At 46.2% G+C, this 25,925-nt stretch overlaps 1 protein-coding gene and 1 pseudogene across 5 annotated transcripts in view; one reads left to right on the plus strand and one right to left on the minus strand.

The window, feature by feature from the left end:
• The first annotated feature begins 4,876 nt into the window (after positions 1-4,876).
• On the plus strand, positions 4,877-6,937 carry LOC118367672 (NXPE family member 3-like; annotated as a pseudogene).
• A 4,486-nt stretch (positions 6,938-11,423) lies between these two features.
• The window catches only part of LOC118373587 (glutamate receptor ionotropic, kainate 5-like), a 149,251-nt gene continuing 134,749 nt past the window's right edge, over positions 11,424-25,925 (minus strand). For 3 of the 5 annotated variants that reach the window (XM_052494817.1, XM_052494816.1, XM_052494820.1), the window contains 3 exons: positions 17,384-17,512; positions 17,018-17,184; positions 11,424-14,018 (listed from right to left, as the gene is read on the minus strand). In XM_052494817.1, the coding sequence (XP_052350777.1) occupies positions 13,392-14,018; positions 17,018-17,184; positions 17,384-17,512 (923 nt within the window). In that variant the 3' untranslated portion in view covers positions 11,424-13,391. Of the gene's footprint in view, positions 14,019-16,401; positions 16,439-17,017; positions 17,185-17,383; positions 17,513-25,925 lie in introns of all 5 variants that reach the window. The other 2 variants (XM_052494819.1, XM_052494818.1) reach the window with 2 other exon arrangements.

Raw genomic sequence — 25,925 nt, forward strand, 5'->3', positions numbered from 1 at the left:
TAGTCCTTACTGCTATTAGCCCATACATACACATTGAATAACAGATAGTCCTTACTGCTATTAGCCCATACATACACATTGAATAACAGATAGTCCTTACTGCTATTAGCCCATACATACACATTGAATAACAGATAGTCCTTACTGCTATTAGCCCATACATACACATTGAATAACAGATAGTTCTTACTGCTATTAGCCCATACATACACATTGAATAACAGATAGTCCTTACTGCTATTAGCCCATACACATTGAATACACATTGAATAACAGATAGTTCTTACTGCTATTAGCCCATACATACACATTGAATAACAGATAGTTCTTACTGCTATTAGCCCATACATACACATTGAATAACAGATAGTCCTTACTGCTATTAGCCCATACATACACATTGAATAACAGATAGTCCTTACTGCTATTAGCCCATACATACACATTGAATAACAGATTCACCACATCGAACAACAGATAGGCCCCCAAAAAATCTAAAGGAAGTTTGTTCTAAAGTGTCTGTCCTACAGCTTAGAGATATAAGAAAGAAAATGAGGCATTTTCAAAAAACAATTACAATTTAATTTGGCCAAAGGAAATGGCTCAACAGAATGACAAAAAAAAAGACAAAAAATGACAAAAATAGGCTAATGTTATTTATTTTACAACAGACCTATCTTAAACTAAATTTGGAGCACACAATTAAAAAGACAGATCCAATTTTATTTAGCAAATGACATTGTCTCAACAGAATTAAAAACAGGTTTTGCATATTTTAAAAAAACTGGTTTCGATTAATAAATAGGCTTAGAATAATAACAATGATATACAATAATGATAAAACAAATTATTATAAATGAATGTAAGTTCCAAAATTGCCTCCTACCTGAACAGTAGCCTGCATTTGGCCTTGACAATGTTCTTCTCATCTTCTACTAAAACATTACAACGCGTATTAAATTCCCCTTGTAGGCTTTTCACCAGAGGCATACTCTTTTTCCTCAAATGTTTGTTTTACTCAACAGTGGCCTAGGCCAAGACTGCTTGCTCTCTTGCTCTCTCTCCTCAGCAGCAGGCTCATGTGCCTGCAAGGTGTGAGAGAATGGTTTTGAAGAGCGAATTTGGGGTGTAGGCTGGGATAGAGAGCCTCTCCTGGGCCATTTGGTCTCCTACAATTTTATTTATTGGCTTTTCATTTTTTATTGGCCAAAAGCTGCAATTACCAGCTAAGTATTTTAACCTAAGTACTTTACAGCACTGCTTGTTGCAGACGAAGGTATGTGTGTAAATATGTAGTGCACATAAAAATAACTTGATGTTAGATTCCCATATGCTGAATAAAAAATACAAGTTATATGGGTTTCCATGACATTTTCAGCTCTAGGCCTACTGATGGTTTTGTCACACAAAGAATTGCGTAGGTATAGCGAATGTGCCCACTCTGGTATTGGCATATGTGCTCTATCCAACAGATTGCAGATACAGTGCAGGTATAGCCTAGTACATGATGAGATTATTATGGACAAAAGTGCTAGATAATTTTTATCTGTCAAATGGCAGCCAAGCATCAATCATCATGTCACCAGAATAAGACCTTCCACATTTATTTAAAGGAATATCAATCTCATCGCTGTGCACTTTCACCACTCTGTGAAGTTAATCATAATTTATTTAATCTATAGCCTAATAACCTGCATGCTTTCATGATGTAGTGACATACATTTTCCAACATGTAGGCTACTTTACTGCATAAAAAGTTTGAATGGAAACCTGGTTAATGTCAAGCCATTTTGAGGATGCTGCAATTATATTTTAGATGAATGTGCGTATGCCTACAGGAGACTATTGATGTAGCCTAATCAGATTAAAACATTGTGACTGGTTGTGTTTATGCCACATATAAAATGTAATACCTTGTAAAGTTAAATGATAAATATTTAGGCAATATTGAGCGTTATGTTCTAGGAGAGGAGGCAGAGCGTGTGTTAAGCTTTTCCGAATAACTGGGTCAGCCTGGAGCAGATGTGGCCAAATTATTATAGGAAGACTTGGGAGAATGATGATCTGAAACAGACAGCACATTCAGTATCAGAAGTAAAAATACAGCCAGACTGGCCTGCTACTCTGCCTTCCTAGACCTTATAAACTGTCCAGAGTCGATCCACAACTGATCCAAATGGAATGAAACATTCCAATCACAGGGCTGTTGTGCCATTATTCAAATGACATTTGCACTGCAGCCTAGAGTATAATTTTGTTCTCACTTAAAAACAATAATGCAATTATTCATTGCATTATGGGGTTGTTGGCTACTATAGTCTAGTTAGAATAATTGTATTGTCCCTAAACAAGATCAATAGGGGAGCTTTTGACCTGTGTGTTTCAATTCTTCACTGTTCTTTCATGTGTAATGATGCACCTGGCCTCTCAGCTGCATATCAGCTATTCCTATTTGTTCTTCTCGATTCATATTTAAAATTGATGCATCTCTGACTGCTTTTATGTGTGGTATGATTGCTAGCTAGCCTATTGCAGATCTAAACAAACGATCCACCTACCACTATTGTCACTTTGAACTGTGGCTAGAGGGCCAGATAGACTGTTAGACCACAGACTATTCTGGCCTGTGGTATAGTAAATGTTAACACATGTAAAAGCATAATGCATAAGGGACGTACCAAAACCCATTCATATAGGGGAGGCTCATGCAAGCAGATGAGGAAATTTGACTAGGATTGAATAGATTATATAGTAAAGCTTGCAAAAGAGCCAATGTTAACCAGGGGGGGAAATGCACTACCTTCCCCTGTGCCCAATAAAAAAACACAAAACCCTCCCCAAAGCAAAAAGAAAGACGTTTGACAATCCTCCCCTATTTTGGACCACCCCTCCCCCCAGTAAATTGTGATCTGTCCCTTACCAGCTTCTTTGTGTCAACATCAGACTGACTGACAGAGGATGGCCATGTTGTGGAGGAGCCTGTCCAAATATATCTGTATCTTCTTCCTGCTGGCCCTGTCAGGCCTCTTCTTTCTATTCAGCAACATTAACATTCTGGAGGTAGGGTACAGCCATCTGGCCTAATATGAACCAATCTCACATTACTTCTATCACCCTCTCCCCCTCATCAGGGGAGCTACAATGGGGCGTCACTAGCTGCTCTTATCAACGTGGGTGTATTTACATGCACTAGTGTTGCTTTTAATTATATTGGGTGGCACAAAAACAGTCCACAGGAAGCTATAAGTTAAATACAATTCCATTTCAAATTACTGTGCTGGGTGGCAGGAAAGGTTGGAATTTGAGACAAAATATCTAAAGGATCATATTATTAAACAGACTTTCCAAATGTGGGTCTGTTGTAGACCCACTTCCTCTCTGTCCACATATGGTGCACGTGAAGGACTTTTATTTTGACATGAGGTAAGCAGAGGAAGTCGCTCTAGATCAGACCCACTTCCTCTCTGTCCACATATGGCATACGTGAAGGACTTTTATTTTGACCTGAGGTAAGCAGAAGAAGTCGCTCTACATCAGACCCACTTCCTCTCTGTCCACATATGGCGCACGTGAAGGACTTTTATTTTGACCTGAGGTAAGCAGAGGAAGTCGCTCTACATCAGACCCACTTCCTCTCTGTCCACATATGGCACACGTGAAGGACTTTTATTTTGACCTGAGGTAAAGCAGAGGAAGACCCACTTCCTCGCTCTGAAGGACATCAGACCCACTTCCTCTCTGTCCACATATGGCGCACGTGAAGGACTTTTATTTTGACCTGAGGTAAGCAGAGGAAGTCGCTCTACATCAGACCCACTTCCTCTCTGTCCACATATGGCACACGTGAAGGACTTTTATTTTGACCTGAGGTAAGCAGAGGAAGTCGCTCTACATCAGACCCACTTCCTCTCTGTCCACATATGGCGCACGTGAAGGACTTTTATTTTGACCTGAGGTAAGCAGAGGAAGTCAGACCCACTTCCTCTCTGTCCACTCTGAAGGACATTTTCAGACCCACTTCCTCTCTGTCCACATATGGCACACGTGAAGGACTTTTATTTTGACCTGAGGTAAGCAGAGGAAGTCGCTCTACATCAGACCCACTTCCTCTCTGTCCACATATGGCGCACGTGAAGGACTTTTATTTTGACCTGAGGTAAGCAGAGGAAGTCGCTCTACATCAGACCCACTTCCTCTCTGTCCACATATGGCGCACGTGAAGGACTTTTATTTTGACCTGAGGTAAGCAGAGGAAGTCGCTCTACATCAGACCCACTTCCTCTCTGTCCACATATGGCGCACGTGAAGGACTTTTATTTTGACCTGAGGTAAGCAGAGGAAGTCGCTCTACATCAGACCCACTTCCTCTCTGTCCACATATGGCGCACGTGAAGGACTTTTATTTTGACCTGAGGTAAGCAGAGGAAGTCGCTCTACATCAGACCCACGTTTGGAAAATCTGTTTAATAATACGATCCTTTAGATATTTTGTCTCAAAGTCGGCCTTCATAATGATCAAAGGTCTTGACCATCGGCACAGTAAGTTGGAATGGAATTGTATTTAACTGGCTTCTGTGGACTGTTTTTATGCTAGTGTATGTAAATACACCCACGTTGATAAGAGCAACTAGGGCGTCATGAAAACAGTAGGTTTTTATATGCTACACTTGATGCATAGATTTTGCAAGCATCCGCAGAATGCAAGCCACTTTATCAAGTGTTCTTGGGTGTGAGTCATGTGTCAAATACGAGTACAAACTAGTAATTTTACACTGAACAGCGCAAGCCTCTCACAGAGCTGTGCTGCTTATGTCCAGGTTTCATTGAAATTAATGGAAGCGTCACATGCTCTGCAAAAGTTAGTGTCCAGTGTAGCATGCCTGTTAGTGACCTCTCCTCTTTACTCAGCAGAAGCTCAACTGCCAAGCAGTGTCAATGTTCTACCAGCACCAAAGCAGCATCAACTCAGATTTCCTCCCAGAGGGCCCTTCTCCAGAGGTACTGTAGCCAGGAGCCCTCACCGGAGGAGATAATCACCTGGCCACAGCCTTAGCCCCATTCGGTGAGTGTGTCCCTGAACCAGACCAGTGACCCTGCACACAGCCTTTTTGTGATCCTGCCAGCAGGGGGCAGGAGAGAGTTGCACGTGGGGGACTAGTTGGAGGCTCTGGTCCATATGCATGACTTCCAGGGGCGTCCCAAAAACTATGGTGGAGACTTCTTGCTGGCCCGGCTGCATTCCTCCAAGTTGGGGGCAGGCGTTGCAAGGCAGGTGTTGGACCACAGGAATGGGACCTACTGCCATTTTCCTGTTACTATGGCAGGGGTCTGCAAGGGTGGAGATGACCCTGGTCCATTCTAGAGAGGCAATTCACATTCTACAATAGATACGAGAAGAAGGCCCGACCGGATTCCCTTTCAGAGTCTGTTCCGCTCTGGAAAACTGTCCCAGACAACTTTATGTAACCTGAATCTGCCGACAAACCAGAAGCCGCTGTGCAATTTCAGAGACCCCCACACAGGGGAGCCCTGGTACTGCTACAAGCCCAAGCTGCTGAGCTGTGACACATGGATCAACCACGCCAGGGGACCCTACAGTATGTGAACCATCTGCTCGTGAACAAGGAGGCATTGCTCTTTCAGAGATTAGTGAGTTTTACAGTATGTAAGTGAATGAGTTTAGAAGTGTGAAATGTATTCTCAGACTTTGTTTCCAATGTATCAGATTGCTTGCTGCAATGTGTTTATTTAACATTGAAATATGATTACTTCTCCACTTTTTCTCAGTGGTGTAAACATCAAAGTTCCCATTCATCCTTCAGGGTCTGACAGTGTCATTGTGCTGCCTGAGAAAAAAAGGTAGGCGAGCAAGGAGATACCACAGTACAACTATGTATTTATCTTTTTAACACTAGCTTACTAACTGCTCAGCTCTGCTTTGTGGCTGTATCATTCAACCCTTGAGTGTTTCTGGGTGTTCAGGACAGTAATTCAAGCCAACCACTGCATCTACAGTAATGTAAGGTGGGAAAGCACCTCTATTGCCTGTAAAGTGATGATGCTAGCTGGTACAAGATGCTTGCTTTCCTCTTTCAGAAAAAGCAGACATGGAGAGAAGCAGCATGAAGACAGAGTCTACCAGGATCACTCCTTCCAGGTATTACTTCCAAGGGTCATAGCGAGTGCTGGGTGGTGGTATGATGCGCCCGTTTAACGACTCGTCTGCCACTCAGTGTCTGAAGGGCAAGGTGGTGTACATGTACAGAGACTATACTGTCAGACAGTGGTTTGAGTGCCTCGACACCTTAGTACCAGGTGAGTCCTGCGGCATCTTTCACTCTCTGCTGCCTCAGGTGCTTTCTAATGCTCTCCTCTGTCTGTCCAAGTTCCAACTCTCCCTTCCTCTTTGTGACAGAGCTGAAGGAGTTCAACCTTTACAGTCCTAAGAATTCTGGGCCCTTAATGGCAGTGGACAGCACCCACAACATCCTGCTGAAATACCGTTGTCACGGTCCTCCAATCCGCTTCAACACTGTCATCGCCAGTGAGATGCGCTATGTAGCTAATGAGCTGGAAGGCCTGACTGGCAGGTTAAACACTGTGGTGATTATCAGTGTATGGTCCCATTTCAGCACCTTCCCTGTGCAGCTCTACATTCGCCGAGTACGCTACATTCGGCGGGCGGTGGTGCGGCTTCTGGACCGGGCTTCGGGGACCCTGGTGGTGTTGCGCTCGGCCAACTTCCAGGCCCTGGACCCGAAAGTGAGCCTGTACAATAGTGACTGGTTCTCAGTGCAGCTGGATGGGGTGCTCAGGGCAATGTTCAGGGGTCTGGATGTTTTGCTGATAGATACCTGGGACCCTTGCCCACCACCTTCCCCATTCCCTCCACCCACCTTCTACCATCATCAAGAACATGATAGACATTATCCTCTAAGATAAGATAGATTAAGATAGATTTATGTCAGAATTCTCTATCATGCAACACCTACTGTATACAATATTCAACAAATTCCTAGAAATGCCCAATTCTGCATACCATACATGTACATTATGTGCGCTTCCAATGACATAGACTGACCAAATGAATCCAGGTTAAAGCTATGATCTCTTATTGATGTCACTTGTTAAATCCACTTCAATAAGTGTAGATGAAAGGGAGGAGACGGGTTAAATAAGAATGTTTAAGCCGTGAGACAATTGAGACATGGACTGTCATAAGTGTGGGAAAGACACAAGATTTCAGTGCCTTTGAATGGGGTATGGCAGTAGGTGCCAGGTGCACCCATTTGTGAAAAGAACTGTAACGCTGCTGGGTTTTTCACGCTCAACCGTTTACCGTGTGTATCAAGAATGGTCACCACCCAAAGGACATCCAGCTAACTTGACACAACTGTGGGAATCATTGACTCCTTTGGCAGTGATTACAGCCTCTAGTCTTCTATTGTATGAATCTACAGTACAAGCTTGGCACACCTGTATTTGGGGAGTTTCTCCCATTCGTCTCTGCAGATCTTCTTAAGCTCTGCCAGGTTGGATGGGGAGCATCGTTGCACAAATATTTAAAGGTCTTTCCAGAGATGTTAGATCGGGATCAAGTACGAGATCTGGCTAGGCCACTCAAGGACATTCAGAGACTCCTGCATTGTCTTGGCTGTACTTAGGGTCATTGTTTCATCAGACCAGAGAATCTTGTTTCTCATGGTCTGAGAGTCGTGAAGGTGCCTTTTGGCAAACTCCAAGTGGGCTGTCATGTGCCTTTTACTGAGGAGTGGCTTCCGTCTGGCCCCTCTACCATAAAAGCCTGTTTGGTGGAGTGCTGCAGAGATGGTTGTCCTTCTGGAAGGTTCTCCCATCTCCACAGAGGAACTCTGGAACTATGTTAGAATGACCATCGAGTTCTTGGTCACCTCCCTGACCAAGGCCCTTCTTCCCCGATTGCTCAGTTTGGCAGGGCAGTCAGCTCTAGGAAGAGTCTTAGTGGTTTCAAACTTCTTCCATTTAAGATTGATGGAGGCCACTGTGTTCTTGGGGACCTTCAATGCTGCAGAATTGTTTTAGTAACCTTCCGCAAATCTGTGCCTCGACACAATCCTGTCGCTCTACGGACAATTCCTTTGACCTCATGGCTTGGTTTTTGCTCTGACATGCACTGTCAACTGTGGGACCTTATATAGACAGGTGTTTGCCTTTCCAAATCATGTCCAATTAATTGAATTTACCACAGGTTGACTCCAATCAAGTTGTAGAAAAATCTCAAGGATGATCAATGGAAACAGATTGCAGCTGACCTAAGCTCAATTTCGATTCTCATAGAAAATGGTCTGAATACTTATGTAAATACATTTTTTTGAGACATTTGCAAACATTTCTAAAAACCTGTTTTCGTTTTTTCATTATGGTGTATTATATGTAGATTGATGAGGGGAAAAAGTTATTTTATCAATTTTAGAATAAGGCTGTAACAGAACAAAATGTGGAAAAAGTCATGGGGTCTGAATATAGGACAGACACTTCAAAGCATTATTCCTCATGATTTATTTGTGTCTGCCTTTTTGCCAACTATGTTTTCAATGTGTTTCTATGGGCTATAATAGTAAAGGCCAAATTCAATATTTTATCCGGATGTGGTGGTCCTGGGATGGAGTTACACTTGGTTTGCTGTTTTGAGGCCGGTTTGACGTACGGCCAAATTCTATAAAACAACATTGGAGGTGGCTTATGGTAGAGAAAGGAACACTGGTGGACATTCCTGCAGTCAACATGTCAATTGCATGCTCCCTCAAAACTTGAGAGATCTGTGCTGTTGTTTTGTGTGACAAAACTGCATAAGGTGCACTTGTGTAATGACTATACTGTTTAATCAGTGTTTCGATATGCCACATCTGTCAGGTAAATGGATTATCTTGGCAAAGGAGAAATGCTCACTAACAGGGATGTAAACAATTTGGTGCACAAAATTTCAAATAAATGTTTTTTTTTGCGTATGGAACATTTCTGGGCTCTTTTATTTCAGCTCATGAAACATGGGACCAACCATTTACATGTTGGGTTTATATTTTTGTTCTGTACATATATGGACCAGGGAAGCCCCCATACTGTTGTAGACAGAAGCTTGTGACATGGCAGACCAATCAGGACTTATCTCTCAGCATGTCCAACCACTCCATTATCTCAGCCAATTATGACTAGCTAGGAAGGGTTGTGTCTTTCTCCAAGTTTAGCTCTGTACTTTCTCCTTGGCTGAACTAGGCTCATCTTCTTTTTAAAAAAATACTCATCCCACAAAAGGTTGTAACTGAGGTGCATGAAAGTCATCATGTTCAAGAAGACATTTCTGCAGAAATCAAAACCACCTCAGATCCTGTAACCGTTCACATTTCTCCTATTCTCGCTACGGAGCATTTAACAAAACTCCCATTTTCAAACAGAGTTTGAATGTCACATTCATGTCCTTGTGACATTATGAGGATTAGGGGTGGAGGCCCACCACTTTTTGTTTGTTCTCCTTTATATGCAAAACTGCGTAAATATCCAATTATCTGTTTATCTGTATTAGTGCTGAGCGATTAGTACTTTTTGAGGTTGGTTCAGTTTCACTTAGATTAATGAAAGATTATCAGGATTTTCAATTTGAGTTTTTAAACATTAAAAGCATTATGAAATAATGACATTAAAATTATTGTATTTTTTAACAGAAATTCCAAGGCCAAAAATAATGAACATCTATTGCCAAAACATTGAAAATATTCCATTGTTTCTGTCAGGTCCACATTGGGTAGACATCAATTCAAAAATAGGAAATTACTATGAAATAATAAAATATTTTAGTATATATTTGATGACTATATTGTTTTTCATAAATTAAAAGTCATCATCCCGTCTCTGCTCAGGCTATGTCAGCTCCAGACCTGAAATCAATTTACTACTTCTTCAAAATAGATAAAGCACACTTTCACCAACTTTCTCTATCCCTCTAAGTCATTGTGTTGTGTCCATTCCTCTCTCATGTGATCTGTGTGTATCTAACAGCTACCGAGTGGCATCTCAGTGCAAGAGGTGTCACCACAGTCCCTGGTTCGAATCCAGGCTGTGTCACATCCGGCCGTGATTGGGAGTCCCGTAGGGCGGCTCACAATTATCTGGGTGTGGCCGGGGTAGGTTGTTATTGTAATTAAGAATTTGTTCTTAACTGACTTGCCTAGTAAAATAAAGATATCATAACATGCTTAAAACTGTATAAGTTTCCATGAGATAGTGACAGTCAAAATTGGCTATATTGTACAAATTCATGAAAACAAAAGCTACATTTTTGGTCTTGATTTAAGGTGAGGGTTAGGCAAAAGGTTAGCAGTGTGGTTAAGGTTTAAAGTAACATTTTATGAAGATAAATTGTAGAAATAGGTAGGGTTTATGATGCAGTGGTAGTGGCAACTAGTATCTGGTCTCTGTCGGTCAATTAGTTGTTTAATAAACAACATTTTAGCACTAATCTACCTTAAACATTTAACATACTTTTTTGTATGGTTATCTTTTATAAACGTTAGAAAGGGGGAGGTGCCTAAAAGTCTCAGGTTTTTTTTCTTCTTACCTCTCCTGCATATGCTATTTTCATTCTACTTTTAAACTCTCATCATATTGTAAATAAATAAATACACATTTCAAAACAAGTTCACATTTTTTGTTAAGCTTACATTGTTGCCCCTCCCTGTTGCACACAGTAAGCTTGCCTGGTTTAAGATGAACTCATCAAACCTGTTACATTCAACCCTGTTACTTTGTCAACTTTTATGGTCGTTTTTCTTCTTTTAACCTCTGGAGATAAAACATGTTTGTTATGAAGTTGAACATGTGCTCTTTATGACAGAATGTTAAAATGTAGTGAAATCAATAGCTATTACACTACCCAAAAGACACTATCAGTGGAACGACCCAGCTAAGATGGATACAACAAAATAATTAGGTGCTCAGCCTGAAACTGAGAAACATAGACAAAAAGACAAATTGTCAGACACACACTTTAACACTGCTGGAACAGACGATACATCATGCCAGCTTGGACAGATAGAATATATTTTTTTATTCCAAACGAGTTTGTGTGTCTAGGATTTAACATCAGGTGGTTGCTATGGAGAGGACGTACCCGTCACCCCTCACCTCTATCAACCCACCGCTGCCCACCCTCCACCCATCTCCCCAAAACAGCAGCATCCTCCTGTAGATCCGTACTTCAGTAGGAATAATAATCATACAAATTGAATCATAATATTCAACATCATTCTTTTAATAATCCATTTAGCACTAGTATAGAAATATGAAAAAATGACAGAGAACTGAAAAGTTAACAAAAACGATTTGTTTGTTTTGTTGAGTAAACTCTCTCCCCTCACAGACACCCCTCTGATTCACTTTGGCTACCCCCCTGACATATGCGTCCCAATACTCAAAGGTCTTCCTTTTCTTATCTCCTTTCCCTCTTCACCACTGATAGTTGAAAGGACCGGTTAGAGATGCACCAGTGCTTTCACCTGTCTATCCCTGTAAGATCAATTGTTATGTAGGAAAGGAGATGAGGAAAGGAGGCCAATGAAGTGTATTGGAAGAAAGCCATCCAATGGTTTCACTGCATTGAGTTGAGACTAGAGTGGTGACCTATGCAGATGTGTGTGTCTGGCTCACTGATGAGGGTCCAAGAGAAGAATACAGAAATAATGATGTATTTCTTAGGTTACATGGTTATGTCTGTCAGTGTGTGTGTATGATGATCTGTGGTGTATGTGTGAGAGAGGCAGCAGAAAGCCTCAGAAAGTCTTGAACCCTATAACATTATTCCCCATCATACTTTTAGAACATTAAACCATGACCTCAGTCTCCTCCATAGTCATTGTGTGGCTATTAGTTATTAAAGGGGAATAATTACCAGATCTAAAGCTCCACAAGCTGTAATGAGAGGGCTCAGGGTGGTGTGGAGCTCTGTGTGGAGCTCTGGCAGGCGTCTGTGCTGCAGACAGCCAGTTCAACGTGATGTAGAGCAGGGAAGCTTTAGTCCCAGCCTCCCGGCAGCAGAGCCAAGACCCCAGCAAGATGCTGCCCAGAATTACCAGATCAGGAAAAATCTCATTATGGAAGTAGTTCAATTAGGGATTTATCATTCTAATACAGTCCTCCTTTATTGTTGCATTCCTATTTTTCTCTTACTCCTCTATCTTTCTCCATCGCTCTCTCCTTTTTCTCTCTATCCTCTCTCTCTCCTCTTCCTCTCTCTCTGTGCTATGAACAGAGGTAAAGAGGAGAAAAGGCTTGGCAAGTATTCTCCAGGATAACAAGTCATTTCACATCGCAAAGCCTCTGATTATCATATACTTGGTATGATCATTTGTTCCTCTCACTTGGTGTAAGGACAGACCTCTGCCCGCGTGCACACACACACGCACACACACACACACTATATTATGCATATCTGACTTTGTTACAACTCATTTCCAGCCAAATCTGCTTTCTTCAAAGTCGTTTCAAAAGCAGCTACGGGGTCCCCAGAGGAACAAAACACCGACTCCACACAGTAAACCTCAGGGGAGTGTTGTCTTCATAGTGTGTCGTGATCCACCACATTAGTCACATATATAGTCTTTATTTTTCTGTAACTTCCACTTAGAACAATGGTAACCAAACGACAAAGACAACAACAAAAAAATCTGGAAAATCATATAATTCTCTGAGTCAGTTTTAAAGTCTTCTGTTGTTGTATGTTCTATAGATTAAAGGTCCTCCAGGATCGATGTGGACTCCTCCTTCAGTGGTCACTGTCCAGAGAGGAAGAGCTGGACGCTCTAGGTGAGTCTGTGGTACCATGGAAAAGGAAAGATAGAGAGATGGAGAGAGAGAGCGGGGAGAACAGAGAGAGACCAACAGAGAAACCAGTAGGTCTGGCATCAAATTATGAGTTACCAGACTACTTTATCCAGTGTAGCTCAGTCCTGATTGGTCCACTGGTAAGTCAAGATAAGAACCGAGCAGCCATCTTCAAGTAAACCACAAAGCCAGAACACAGCAAAGCATGGTTGTGTGAACAGACTGGGCTAACATCAGACCCAGCTGGGCAGCGCACTGGAGAGCAAAGGAAGCCTCTCCTTCTTTCTCCTTCTGTATGGGTGTGTCTTTTGGTATCTGTGCAAATATATCCTTTCCATTACTTCATCACACGTCTCACAACGTCTTTGAGCCCTCTAATTCTCTCTCTCCTTTTCTCCCTCCTTCTCTCCCGGTAGTTCCCTCCTGGAGGCCAATGTACAGAGGGTCAGAGAATAGTGTCACTGAGCAGCTCAAAACATCAGTTAAGTCACCATGAACTTGCCCCCATATACCCTCCAAGCCCTCCTAGATCGTCAGTCTTAGTCCTGCTTCCCCAGAAGGTCTGTGTCGGTGCTGCTCTGTGGGGGTGGTATGGGTAGGCAGGGTGCAGGGGTGCTGTGGGGGAGCCGCCGGGGGCTGGACCCCCCTCCCCCCTCGCTGTCTGTGTTGGAGGAGGAGGGGGGAGGAGGAGGGGGCAGGCGCGGCAGGGGTGCAGATGAGGGGGGGATCCTTGTGGACCCCATCCCTGACCTCAGGCTCTGGATCCTCCTGCACTCCTGGCAGATCCTGACGTGCGTGCAGCTGCGAGGGAGCGCCACGGGGACCTGTGGCTGGGGCGGGTGAGGAGGGGTGGTGTTGGCCCCCAGAGGGTCCTCCAGGAGTCGCTGAGGCCCAGGGCCCATGTCTGAGGGACCTCCCACAGCCCCTACACCCCCTCCTGGCCCCCCTGCTCCCCCAGTCAGGGGTCCCGAGCCGCTGTAGAGCTTGCCGTTGCTGAGGCGCATTTCCCGTACGAGGCGGAGTGGCCGCTGGGTCCCCAGGGCGATGCGGGTGGGGTGGCGGAGGGCCGCGGATTTGCCCAGGGGGCGGCGACGACGGGAACGGGAACTCTTCTTACAGGAGACAGCGTTTCGGAACTCTGTGATCATCTCCTGACAGACAGACACCTGGGAGAACAGAGGAGAGGGACGACGGGAAGGGGAGAATAGGGAGGGATAGGGGGCCACAAAATCAAAGTAGACAGACGGGGGGGAAAAGAGGGGGAGAGAGATAGAGGGGGAGAGTAGGAAGGTGGGGGGGAGAGGGAAGGCAAAGGGAAAGAGATAGAGGGGGAGAGTAGGAAGGTGGGGGAAGAAGAGGGAAGCAAAGGGAAAGAGATAGAGGGGGAGAGTAGGAAGGTGGGGGGAAAGAGGGAAGCAAAGGGAAAGAGATAGAGGGGGGAGAATAGGAAGGTGGGGGGGAAAAAGAGGGGGGAAGCAAATGGAAAGAGATAGAGGGGAGAGTAGGAAGGTGGGGGAAGAAAGAGGGGAAGCAAAGGGAAAGAGATAGAGGGGGAGAGTAGGAAGGTGGGGGAAGAAAGAGGGGAAGCAAAGGGGAAAGAGATAGGAGGGGAGAGTAGGAAGGTGGGGGAAGAAAGAGGGAAGGCAAAGGGAAAGAGATAGAGGGGGAGAGTAGGAAGATGGGGGAAGAAAGAGGGGAAGCAAAGGGAAAGAGATAGAGGGGGAGAGTAGGAAGGTGGGGGAAGAAGAGGGGAAGCAAAGGGAAAGAGATAGAGGGGGAGAGTAGGAAGGTGGGGGGGGGAGAGGGAAGGCAAATGGAAAGAGATAGAGGGGGAGAGTAGGAAGGTGGGGGGAAAAAGAGGGGAAGCAAAGGGAAAGAGATAGAGGGGGAGAGTAGGAAGGTGGGGGGGAAGAGGGAAGGCAAATGGAAAGAGAGAGAGGGGGAGAGTAGGAAGGGTGGGGGAAGAAAGGGGGGAAGCAAAGGGAAAGAGATAGAGGGGGAGAGTAGGAAGGTGGGGGGAAGAAAGAGGGGAAGCAAAGGGAAAGAGATAGAGGGGGAGAGTAGGAAGGTGGGGGGGAAAAGAGGGAAGGCAAATGGAAAGAGATAGAGGGGGAGAGTAGGAAGGTGGGGGGAAGAAAGAGGGGAAGCAAAGGGAAAGAGATAGAGGGGGAGAGTAGGAAGGTGGGGGGAAGAAAGAGGGGAAGCAAAGGGAAAGAGATAGAGGGGGAGAGTAGGAAGGTGGGGGGAAAGAGGGAAGGCAAAGGGAAAGAGATAGAGGGGGAGAGTAGGAAGGTGGGGGGAAGAAAGAGGGGAAGCAAAGGGAAAGAGATAGAGGATGGAGAGTAGGAAGGTGGGGGAAGAAAGAGGGGAAGCAAAGGGAAAGAGATAGAGGGGGAGAGTAGGAAGGTGGGGGGAAAGAGGGAAGGCAAATGGAAAGAGATAGAGGGGAGAGTAGGAAGGTGGGGGAAGAAAGAGGGAAGCAAAGGGAAAGAGATAGAGGGGGAGAGTAGGAAGGTGGGGGGGAAGAAAGAGGGAAGCAAAGGGAAAGAGATAGAGGGGGAGAGTAGGAAGGTGGGGGAAGAAAGAGGGGAAGCAAAGGGAAAGAGATAGAGGGGAGAGTAGGAAGGTGGGGGGGGAAAAGAGGGAAGGCAAATGGAAAGAGATAGAGGGGGAGAGTAGGAAGGTGGGGGAAGAAAGAGGGAAGCAAAGGGAAAGAGATAGAGGGGGAGAGTAGGAAGGTGGGGGAAGAAAGAGGGGAAGGAAAGGGAAAGAGATAGAGGGGGAGAGTAGGAAGGTGGGGGAAGAAAGAGGGAAGCAAAGGGAAAGAGATAGAGGGGAGAGTAGGAAGGTGGGGGAAAGAGGGAAGGCAAATGGAAAGAGATAGAGGGGAGAGTAGGAAGGTGGGGGAAGAAAGAGGGAAGCAAAGGGAAAGAGATAGAGGGGGAGAGTAGGAAGGTGGGGGAAGAAAGAGGGGAAGCAAAGGGAAAGAGATAGAGGGGGAGAGTAGGAAGGTGGGGGAAAAGAGGGAAGGCAAATGGAAAGAGATAGAGGGGGAGAGTAGGAAGGTGGGGGGAAGAAAGAGGGGAAGCAAATGGAAAGAGAAGGGAAACAGGGTGGAGGTGGAGTAAAAGAGATGGTAGGAGGAGAGGAGAACCGAATGAGGGTTATAGAAAGGTAGAAATGGTGGGGGGGGGCAATGAAAGTGGTGATGAGGGGAGATGTAGAGATGGATAGAGGTTGGAGAATATCCAAAGAGCAGAGAGAGTTAATACAATCCACACAAATTACCAACTGAACAGAACAAATTGTGTTCATTATATATAATATATAATGGTACATAATGAACTATGAACAAACAGGCAGGCCCGCAAACTGAGGTGTATGTAGACAAACAACACACCCAAACAGACACACACACACCTCTAACATTCCAACAGCATCACACACTTGCAAAAAAGTTCCAACAAAATGCACCAAGGACACATAGACATAGACATTATGGAATATTCTAATCTACAAAATCATAACAATGATGAATAATACTCTTACACAAACAGAAACAGTATTCATTATCAGAAAACAGACACTGATTGACAGAATGACGGGTGTGGCAGACACACAGAGAGGAGTGATCCAAGAATGGAAACGAAGAGTACCAGCATGTGAGGCATGTAAAAGAAGATAGATCATGACATTTAATGCCAGGGATATCATTACACACTGATTCTTATGCAAGCAAATATTGGCATCACAATATTGGCTTATCCATACCTTGTACTAAACATGAACACTTTCTGATCACAGTCAAAATACCGCGATCACACACCAACGCTAGTACTATAGCATGCCAACACAAGTACGTTCACACAACATCACAACATGTGACTGGACCCTGATCTGCTTACAAGAGAAATCTGTCCTACTTCATTTGAGGTTCAGTTGTAAAATAGCAACCCTCATCATCCATGCACAATACATAGTAAACCCAACAGTGAAACACACAGACTAGATACACTGATTAACATACACACACACAAATGGTGCCAGAAGCAGCCCGACGAACACATATTCAAACACACACAGTTCCAGAGGCGGCCCAACAAACACACACACTGCACGACAGAGGATGGGGAGTCAGGGTTGGTGTGTTGCCATGGGGACCTACTGGGGTGGGTCTGTGGTGTCGGCGAGGGCAGGAGTGAGGGCGTACCTCGTCTGTCTCTGAAGAGCAGCGCGTCGACCACACAAACTCCATGATGGCCACGAACACAGCGATGATGAGGCCACAGATCAACACCACGAAGATACCCCCGATGTTCTCCATGCCCAGACCTGTGGAGGAGAGAGACATGATGGTTAATACACACACATACAGTACCACTAATATGCCCATGATTTAACACAAGAACAGTTACACACACAATACCACAGACCCTGGTAATCTCCCATTTCACAGTACATTCAGAACACTCACAGATATTAGTTGAGATACAAAGCTGCAAAGACACTGGAAACAGAGTAGTGTACTGACCCTTGGCTCTGTGGTCCTCCTCTTTAGGGCACTGTCCTCCCTCCCACCACCTCCTCTTCAGGATCTCCAGCCTGTTGTTCTCCTGCAGGTGCAGGATGGCCATAGTGATCTCCTCTCTGAACGGAGAGCCTGGGAGGAACAAAAGGAAAAAGGTATGAGGGGATTAAAGATGAAGAGGAATTAAAAGGCTTGTGGTCTCCTCCCCTTCTCATCCAGATGTTGTGGGTTGTACCACTCCCCCGTCTCTCCCTGTCTCCCATCCTCCCTCTATTTCACCACCATTTTCACACAATCTCTTCTCTCTTTCCCATCTCTCCCTTTTCCCCATCTCTCCTTTGTCCCCATCTCTCCTCCCCATCTCTCCATCTCTCCTCTTTCCCATCTATCCTCTTTCCCATCTCTCCTTTTTCCCCCATCTCTCCTCTTTCCCATCTCTTCTTCCCCATCTCTCCTCTTTCCCATCTCTCCTTTTTCCCCATCTCTCCTCTTTCCCATCTCTCATTTTCCCCCATCTCTCCTTTTCCCCCCATCTCTCCTCTTCCCCATCTCTCCTCTTTCCCATCTCTCCTCTTTCCCATCTCTCCTCTTTCCCATCTCTCCTCTTTCCCATCTCTCCTCTTCCCCATCTCTCCTCTTTCCCATCTCTCCTCTTTCCCATCTCTCCTCTTTCCCATCTCTCCATCTCTCCTCTTTCCCATTTCTCCTCTTTCCCATCTCTCCTTTTCCCACATCTCTCCTCTTTCCCATCTCTCCTCTTTCCCATCTCTCCTTTTTCCCCATCTCTCCTCTTTCCCATCTCTCCTCTTTCCCATCTCTCCTTTTCCCCCATCTCTCCTCTTTCCCATCTCTCCTCTTTCCCATCTCTCCTTTTCCCCATCTCTCCTCTTTCCCATCTCTCCTCTTTCCCATCTCTCCTTTTCCCCATCTCTCCTCTTTCCCATCTCTCCTTTTTCCCCATCTCTCCATCTCTCCTCTTTCCCATCTCTCCTCTTCCCCATCTCTCCTCTTTCCCATCTCTCCTCTTTCCCCCATCTCTCCTCTTTCCCATCTCTCCTCTTTCCCATCTCTCATCTTTCCCAAATCTCTCCTCTTTCCCATCTCTCCTCTTTCCCATCTCTCCTCTTTCCCATCTCTCCTCTTCCCCATCTCTCCTCTTTCCCCATCTCTCCTCTTTCCCATCTCTCCTCTTTCCCATCTCTCCTCTTTCCCATCTCTCCTCTTTCCCATCTCTCCTTTTTCCCATCTCTCCTCTTTCCCATCTCTCCTCTTCCCCATCTCTCCTCTTTCCCCCATCTCTCCTTTCCCCCATCTCTCCTCTTTCCCATCTCTCCTCTTTCCCCATCTCTCCTCTTTCCCATCTCTCTTTCCCTCTCCTTTTCCCATCTCTCCTTTTTCCCATCTCTCCTCTTTCCCATCTCTCCTCTTTCCCATCTCTCCTCTTTCCCATCTCTCCTCTTTCCCATCTCTCCTTTTCCCCATCTCTCCTCTTTCCCATCTCTCCTCTTTCCCATCTCTCCTTTTTCCCATCTCTCCTTTTTCCCCTCTCTCCTCTTTCCCCCATCTCTCCTCTTTCCCATCTCTCCTCTTTCCCATCTCTCCTCTTTCCCCCATCTCTCCTCTTTCCCATCTCTCCTCTTTCCCATCTCTCCTTTTTCCCATCTCTCCTCTTTCCCATCTCTCCTCTTTCCCATCTCTCCTCTTTCCCATCTCTCCTCTTTCCCCCATCTCTCCTCTTTCAAATCTCTCCTCTTTCCCATCTCTCCTTTTTCCCATCTCTCCTTTTTCCCATCTCTCCTTTTTCCCATCTCTCCTTTTTCCCATCTCTCCTCTTTCCCATCTCTCCTCTTTCCCATCTCTCCTTTTTCCCATCTCTCCTTTTTCCCATCTCTCCTTTTTCCCCATCTCTCCTCTTTCCCATCTCTCCTCTTTCCCATCTCTCCTTTTTCCCCATCTCTCCTCTTTCCCATCTCTCCTCTTTCCCATCTCTCCTCTTTCCCCCATCTCTCCTCTTTCCCATCTCTCCTCTTTCCCATCTCTCCTTTTTCCCATCTCGCCTTTTTCCCAACTCTCCCTTTTCCCATCTCTCCTCTTTCCCATCTCTCCTCTTTCCCATCTCTCCTTTTTCCCATCTCTCCTCTTTCCCATCTCTCCTCTTTCCCATCTCTCCTCTTTCCCATTTCTCCTTTTTCCCATCTCTCCTTTTTCCCATCTCTCCTCTTTCCCATCTCTCCTCTTTCCCATCTCTCCTCTTTCCCATCTCTCCTCTTTCCCATCTCTCCTTTTCCCATCTCTCCTCTTTCCCATCTCTCCTCTTTCCCATCTCTCCTTTTTCCCCCATCTCTCCTCTTTCCCATCTCTCCTTTTTCCCATCTCTCCTTTTTCCCCATCTCTCCTCTTTCCCATCTCTCCTTTTTCCCCATCTCTCCTCTTTCCCATCTCTCCTTTTTCCCCATCTCTCCATCTCTCCTCTTTCCCATCTCTCCTTTTTCCCCCATCTCTCCTCTTTCCCATCTCTCCTCTTCCCCATCTCTCCTCTTTCCCATCTCTCCTTTTTCCCCATCTCTCCTCTTTCCCATCTCTCATTTCCCCCATCTCTCCTTTTCCCCAATCTCTCCTCTTCCCCATCTCTCCTCTTTCCCATCTCTCCTCTTTCCCATCTCTCCTCTTTCCCATCTCTCCTCTTTCCCATCTCTCCTCTTCCCCATCTCTCCTCTTTCCCATCTCTCCTCTTTCCCATCTCTCCTTTTTCCCATCTCTTCATCTCTCCTCTTTCCCATTTCTCCTCTTTCCCATCTCTCCTTTTCCCCCATCTCTCCCATCTCTCCTCTTTCCCATCTCTCCTTTTCCCCATCTCTCCTCTTTCCCATCTCTCCTCTTTCCCATCTCTCCTTTTACCCCATCTCTCCTCTTTCCCATCTCTCCTCTTTCCCATCTCTCCTTTTTCCCCATCTCTCCTCTTTCCCATCTCTCCTCTTTCCCATCTCTCCTTTTTCCCCCATCTCTCCCTTTCCCCTCTCTCCTTTTCCCCATCTCTCCATCTCTCCTCTTTCCCATCTCTCCTCTTCCCCATCTCTCCTCTTTCCTATCTCTCCTCTTTCCCCCATCTCTCCTCTTTCCCATCTCTCCTCTTTCCCATCTCTCCTCTTTCCCCCATCTCTCCTCTTTCCCATCTCTCCTCTTTCCCATCTCTCCTCTTTCCCATCTCTCCTCTTTCCCATCTCTCCTCTTTCCCATCTCTCCTCTTTCCCATCTCTCCTCTTCCCCATCTCTCCTCTTTCCCCCATCTCTCCTCTTTCCCATCTCTCCTCTTTCCCATCTCTCCTCTTTCCCCCATCTCTCCTCTTTCCCATCTCTCCTCTTTCCCATCTCTCCTTTTTCCCATCTCTCCTCTTTCCCATCTCTCCTCTTTCCCATCTCTCCTCTTCTCCATCTCTCCTCTTTCCCCCATCTCTCCTCTTTCCCCATCTCTCCTCTTTCCCATCTCTCCTCTTTCCCCCATCTCTCCTCTTTCCCATCTCTCCTCTTTCCCATCTCTCCTTTTTCCCATCTCTCCTTTTTCCCATCTCTCCCATCTCTCCTCTTTCCCATCTCTCCTCTTTCCCATCTCTCCTTTTCCCCCATCTCTCCTCTTTCCCATCTCTCCTCTTTCCCATCTCTCCTTTTTCCCATCTCTCCTTTTCCCCATCTCTCCTCTTTCCCCCATCTCTCCTCTTTCCCATCTCTCCTCTTTCCCATCTCTCCTCTTTCCCCCATCTCTCCTCTTTCCCATCTCTCCTCTTTCCCATCTCTCCTTTTTCCCATCTCTCCTCTTTCCCATCTCTCCTCTTTCCCATCTCTCCTCTTTCCCATCTCTCCTTTTTCCCCCATCTCTCCTCTTTCCCATCTCTCCTCTTCCCCATCTCTCCTCTTTCCCATCTCTCCTTTTTCCCCATCTCTCCTCTTTCCCATCTCTCATTTTCCCCCATCTCTCCTTTTCCCCAATCTCTCCTCTTCCCCATCTCTCCTCTTTCCCATCTCTCCTCTTTCCCATCTCTCCTCTTTCCCATCTCTCCTCTTTCCCATCTCTCCTCTTCCCCATCTCTCCTCTTTCCCATCTCTCCTCTTTCCCATCTCTCCTCTTTCCCATCTCTTCATCTCTCCTCTTTCCCATTTCTCCTCTTTCCCATCTCTCCTTTTCCCCCATCTCTCCTCTTTCCCATCTCTCCTCTTTCCCATCTCTCCTTTTTCCCCATCTCTCCTCTTTCCCATCTCTCCTCTTTCCCATCTCTCCTTTTACCCCATCTCTCCTCTTTCCCATCTCTCCTCTTTCCCATCTCTCCTTTTTCCCCATCTCTCCTCTTTCCCATCTCTCCTCTTTCCCATCTCTCCTTTTTCCCCATCTCTCCTCTTTCCCATCTCTCCTTTTTCCCCATCTCTCCATCTCTCCTCTTTCCCATCTCTCCTCTTCCCCATCTCTCCTCTTTCCTATCTCTCCTCTTTCCCCCATCTCTCCTCTTTCCCATCTCTCCTCTTTCCCATCTCTCCTCTTTCCCCCATCTCTCCTCTTTCCCATCTCTCCTCTTTCCCATCTCTCCTCTTTCCCATCTCTCCTCTTTCCCATCTCTCCTCTTTCCCATCTCTCCTCTTTCCCATCTCTCCTCTTCCCCATCTCTCCTCTTTCCCCATCTCTCCTCTTTCCCATCTCTCCTCTTTCCCATCTCTCCTCTTTCCCCCATCTCTCCTCTTTCCCATCTCTCCTTTCCCATCTCTCCTTTTTCCCATCTCTCCTTTCCCATCTCTCCTCTTTCCCATCTCTCCTCTTCTCCATCTCTCCTCTTTCCCCATCTCTCCTCTTTCCCCATCTCTCCTCTTTCCCATCTCTCCTCTTTCCCCATCTCTCCTCTTTCCCATCTCTCCTCTTTCCCATCTTCCTTTTTCCCATCTCTCCTTTTTCCCATCTCTCCCATCTCTCCTCTTTCCCATCTCTCCTCTTTCCCATCTCTCCTTTTCCCCCATCTCTCCTCTTTCCCATCTCTCCTCTTTCCCATCTCTCCTTTTTCCCATCTCTCCTTTTTCCCCATCTCTCCTCTTTCCCCCATCTCTCCTCTTTCCCATCTCTCCTCTTTCCCATCTCTCCTCTTTCCCCCATCTCTCCTCTTTCCCATCTCTCCTCTTTCCCATCTCTCCTTTTTCCCATCTCTCCTCTTTCCCATCTCTCCTCTTTCCCATCTCTCCTCTTTCCCATCTCTCCTCTTTCCCCCATCTCTCCTCTTTCCCATCTCTCCTCTTTCCCATCTCTCCTCTTTCCCATCTCTCCTCTTCCCCATCTCTCCTCTTTCCCATCTCTCCTCTTTCCCATCTCTCCTCTTTCCCATCTCTCCTCTTTCCCATCTCTCCTCTTTCCCATCTCTCCTTTTTCCCATCTCTCCTTTTTCCCATCTCTCCTTTTTCCCCATCTCTCCTCTTTCCCATCTCTCCTCTTTCCCATCTCTCCTTTTTCCCCATCTCTCCTCTTTCCCATCTCTCCTTTTTCCCATCTCTCCTTTTTCCCCATCTCTCCTCTTTCCCATCTCTCCTTTTTCCCCATCTTTCCCATCTCTCCTTTTTCCCCCATCTCTCCTCTTTCCCATCTCTCCTCTTCCCATCTCTCCTCTTTCCCATCTTCCTTTTCCCCATCTCTCCTCTTTCCCCATCCCATTTTCCCCATCTCTCCTTTCCCCATCTCTCCTCTTCCCCATCTCTCCTCTTTCCCATCTCTCCTCTTTCCCATCTCTCCTCTTTCCCATCTCTCCTCTTCCCCATCTCTCCTCTTTCCCATCTCTCCTCTTTCCCATCTCTCCTCTTTCCCATCTCTTCATCTCTCCTCTTTCCCATTTCTCCTCTTTCCCATCTCTCCTTTTCCCCCATCTCTCCTCTTTCCCATCTCTCCTCTTTCCCATCTCTCCTTTTCCCCATCTCTCCTCTTTCCCATCTCTCTCTTTCCCATCTCTCCTTTTACCCCATCTCTCCTCTTTCCCATCTCTTTCCCATCTCTCCTTTTTCCCCATCTCTCCTCTTTCCCATCTCTCCTCTTTCCCATCTCTCCTTTTCCCCATCTCTCCTCTTTCCCATCTCTCCTTTTCCCCATCTCTCCATCTCTCCTCTTTCCCATCTCTCCTCTTCCCCATCTCTCCTCTTTCCCATCTCTCCTCTTTCCCCATCTCTCCTCTTTCCCATCTCTCCTCTTTCCCATCTCTCCTCTTCCCCCATCTCTCCTCTTTCCCATCTCTCCTCTTTCCCATCTCTCCTCTTTCCCATCTCTCCTTTTTCCCCATCTCTCCTCTTTCCCATCTCTCCTTTCCCATCTCTCCTTTTCCCCATCTCTCCTCTTTCCCATCTCTCCTTTTTCCCCATCTCTCCATCTCTTTCCCATCTCTCCTCTTCCCCATCTCTCCTCTTTCCCATCTCTCCTCTTTCCCCCATCTCTCCTCTTTCCCATCTCTCCTCTTTCCCATCTCTCCTCTTTCCCCCATCTCTCCTCTTTCCCATCTCTCCTCTTTCCCATCTCTCCTCTTTCCCATCTCTCCTCTTTCCCATCTCTCCTCTTTCCCATCTCTCCTCTTTCCCATCTCTCCTCTTCCCCATCTCTCCTCTTTCCCCCATCTCTCCTCTTTCCCATCTCTCCTCTTTCCCATCTCTCCTCTTTCCCCCATCTCTCCTCTTTCCCATCTCTCCTCTTTCCCATCTCTCCTCTTCCCCATCTCTCCTCTTTCCCCCATCTCTCCTCTTTTCCCCATCTCTCCTCTTTCCCCCATCTCTCCTCTTTCCCATCTCTCCTCTTTCCCATCTCTCCTTTTTCCCATCTCTCCTTTTTCCCATCTCTCCTCTTTCCCATCTCTCCTCTTTCCCATCTTTCCCATCTCTCCTTTTTCCCCATCTCTCCTCTTTCCCATCTCTCCTCTTTCCCATCTCTCCTTTTTCCCCATCTCTCCTTTTTCCCCATCTCTCCTCTTTCCCCCATCTCTCCTCTTTCCCATCTCTCCTCTTTCCCATCTCTCCTCTTTCCCCCATCTCTCCTCTTTCCCATCTCTCCTCTTTCCCATCTCTCCTTTTTCCCATCTCTCCTCTTTCCCATCTCTCCTCTTTCCCATCTCTCCTCTTTCCCATCTCTCCTCTTTCCCCCATCTCTCCTCTTTCCCATCTCTCCTCTTTCCCATCTCTCCTTTTTCCCATCTCTCCTTTTTCCCATCTCTCCTTTTTCCCATCTCTCCTTTTTCCCATCTCTCCTCTTTCCCATCTCTCCTCTTTCCCATCTCTCATTTTCCCATCTCTCCTTTTTCCCATCTCTCCTCTTTCCCATCTCTCCTCTTTCCCATCTCTCCTCTTTCCCATCTCTCCTTTTTCCCCATCTCTCTCTTTCCCATCTCTCCTCTTTCCCATCTCTCCTTTTCCCCATCTCTCCTCTTTCCCATCTCTCCTCTTTCCCCCATCTCTCCTCTTTCCCATCTCTCCTCTTTCCCATCTCTCCTTTTCCCATCTCTCCTTTTCCCAACTCTCCTTTTCCCATCTCTCCTCTTTCCCATCTCTCCTCTTTCCCATCTCTCCTCTTTCCCATCTCTCCTCTTTCCCATCTCTCCTCTTTCCCACCTCTCCTTTTCCCATCTCTCCTCTTTCCCATCTCTCCTCTTTCCCATCTCTCCTCTTTCCCATCTCTCCTCTTTCCCATCTCTCATCTTTCCCATCTCTCCTTTTTCCCATCTCTCCCTTTTCCCCATCTCTCCTCTTTCCCATCTCTCCTCTTTCCCATCTCTCCTTTTTCCCCATCTCTCCTCTTTCCCATCTCTCCTCTTTCCCCCATCTCTCCTCTTTCCTATCTCTCCTCTTTCCCATCTCTCCTTTTTCCCATCTCTCCTCTTTCCCCCATCTCTCCTCTTTCCTATCTCTCCTCTTTCCCATCTCTCCTTTTTCCCATCTCTCCTCTTTCCCCCATCTCTCCTCTTTCCCCCATCTCTCATCTTTCCCATCTCTCCTCTTTCCCATCTCTCCTTTTTCCCATCTCTCCTTTTTCCCATCTCTCCTTTTTCCCATCTCTCCTTTTTCCCATCTCTCCTCTTTCCCATCTCTCCTCTTTCCCATCTCTCATTTTTCCCATCTCTCCTTTTTCCCATCTCTCCTCTTTCCCATCTCTCCTCTTTCCCATCTCTCCTCTTTCCCATCTCTCCTTTTTCCCCATCTCTCCTCTTTCCCATCTCTCCTCTTTCCCATCTCTCCTTTTTCCCCATCTCTCCTCTTTCCCATCTCTCCTCTTTCCCCCATCTCTCCTCTTTCCCATCTCTCCTCTTTCCCATCTCTCCTTTTTCCCATCTCTCCTTTTTCCCAACTCTCCCTTTTCCCATCTCTCCTCTTTCCCATCTCTCCTCTTTCCCATCTCTCCTCTTTCCCATCTCTCCTCTTTCCCATCTCTCCTCTTTCCCATCTCTCCTTTTCCCATCTCTCCTCTTTCCCATCTCTCCTCTTTCCCATCTCTCCTCTTTCCCATCTCTCCTCTTTCCCATCTCTCCTCTTTCCCATCTCTCCTTTTTCC

Source organism: Oncorhynchus keta, chromosome 34 (genome assembly GCF_023373465.1).
Source record: "Oncorhynchus keta strain PuntledgeMale-10-30-2019 chromosome 34, Oket_V2, whole genome shotgun sequence".
NCBI lineage: Eukaryota > Metazoa > Chordata > Actinopteri > Salmoniformes > Salmonidae > Oncorhynchus > Oncorhynchus keta.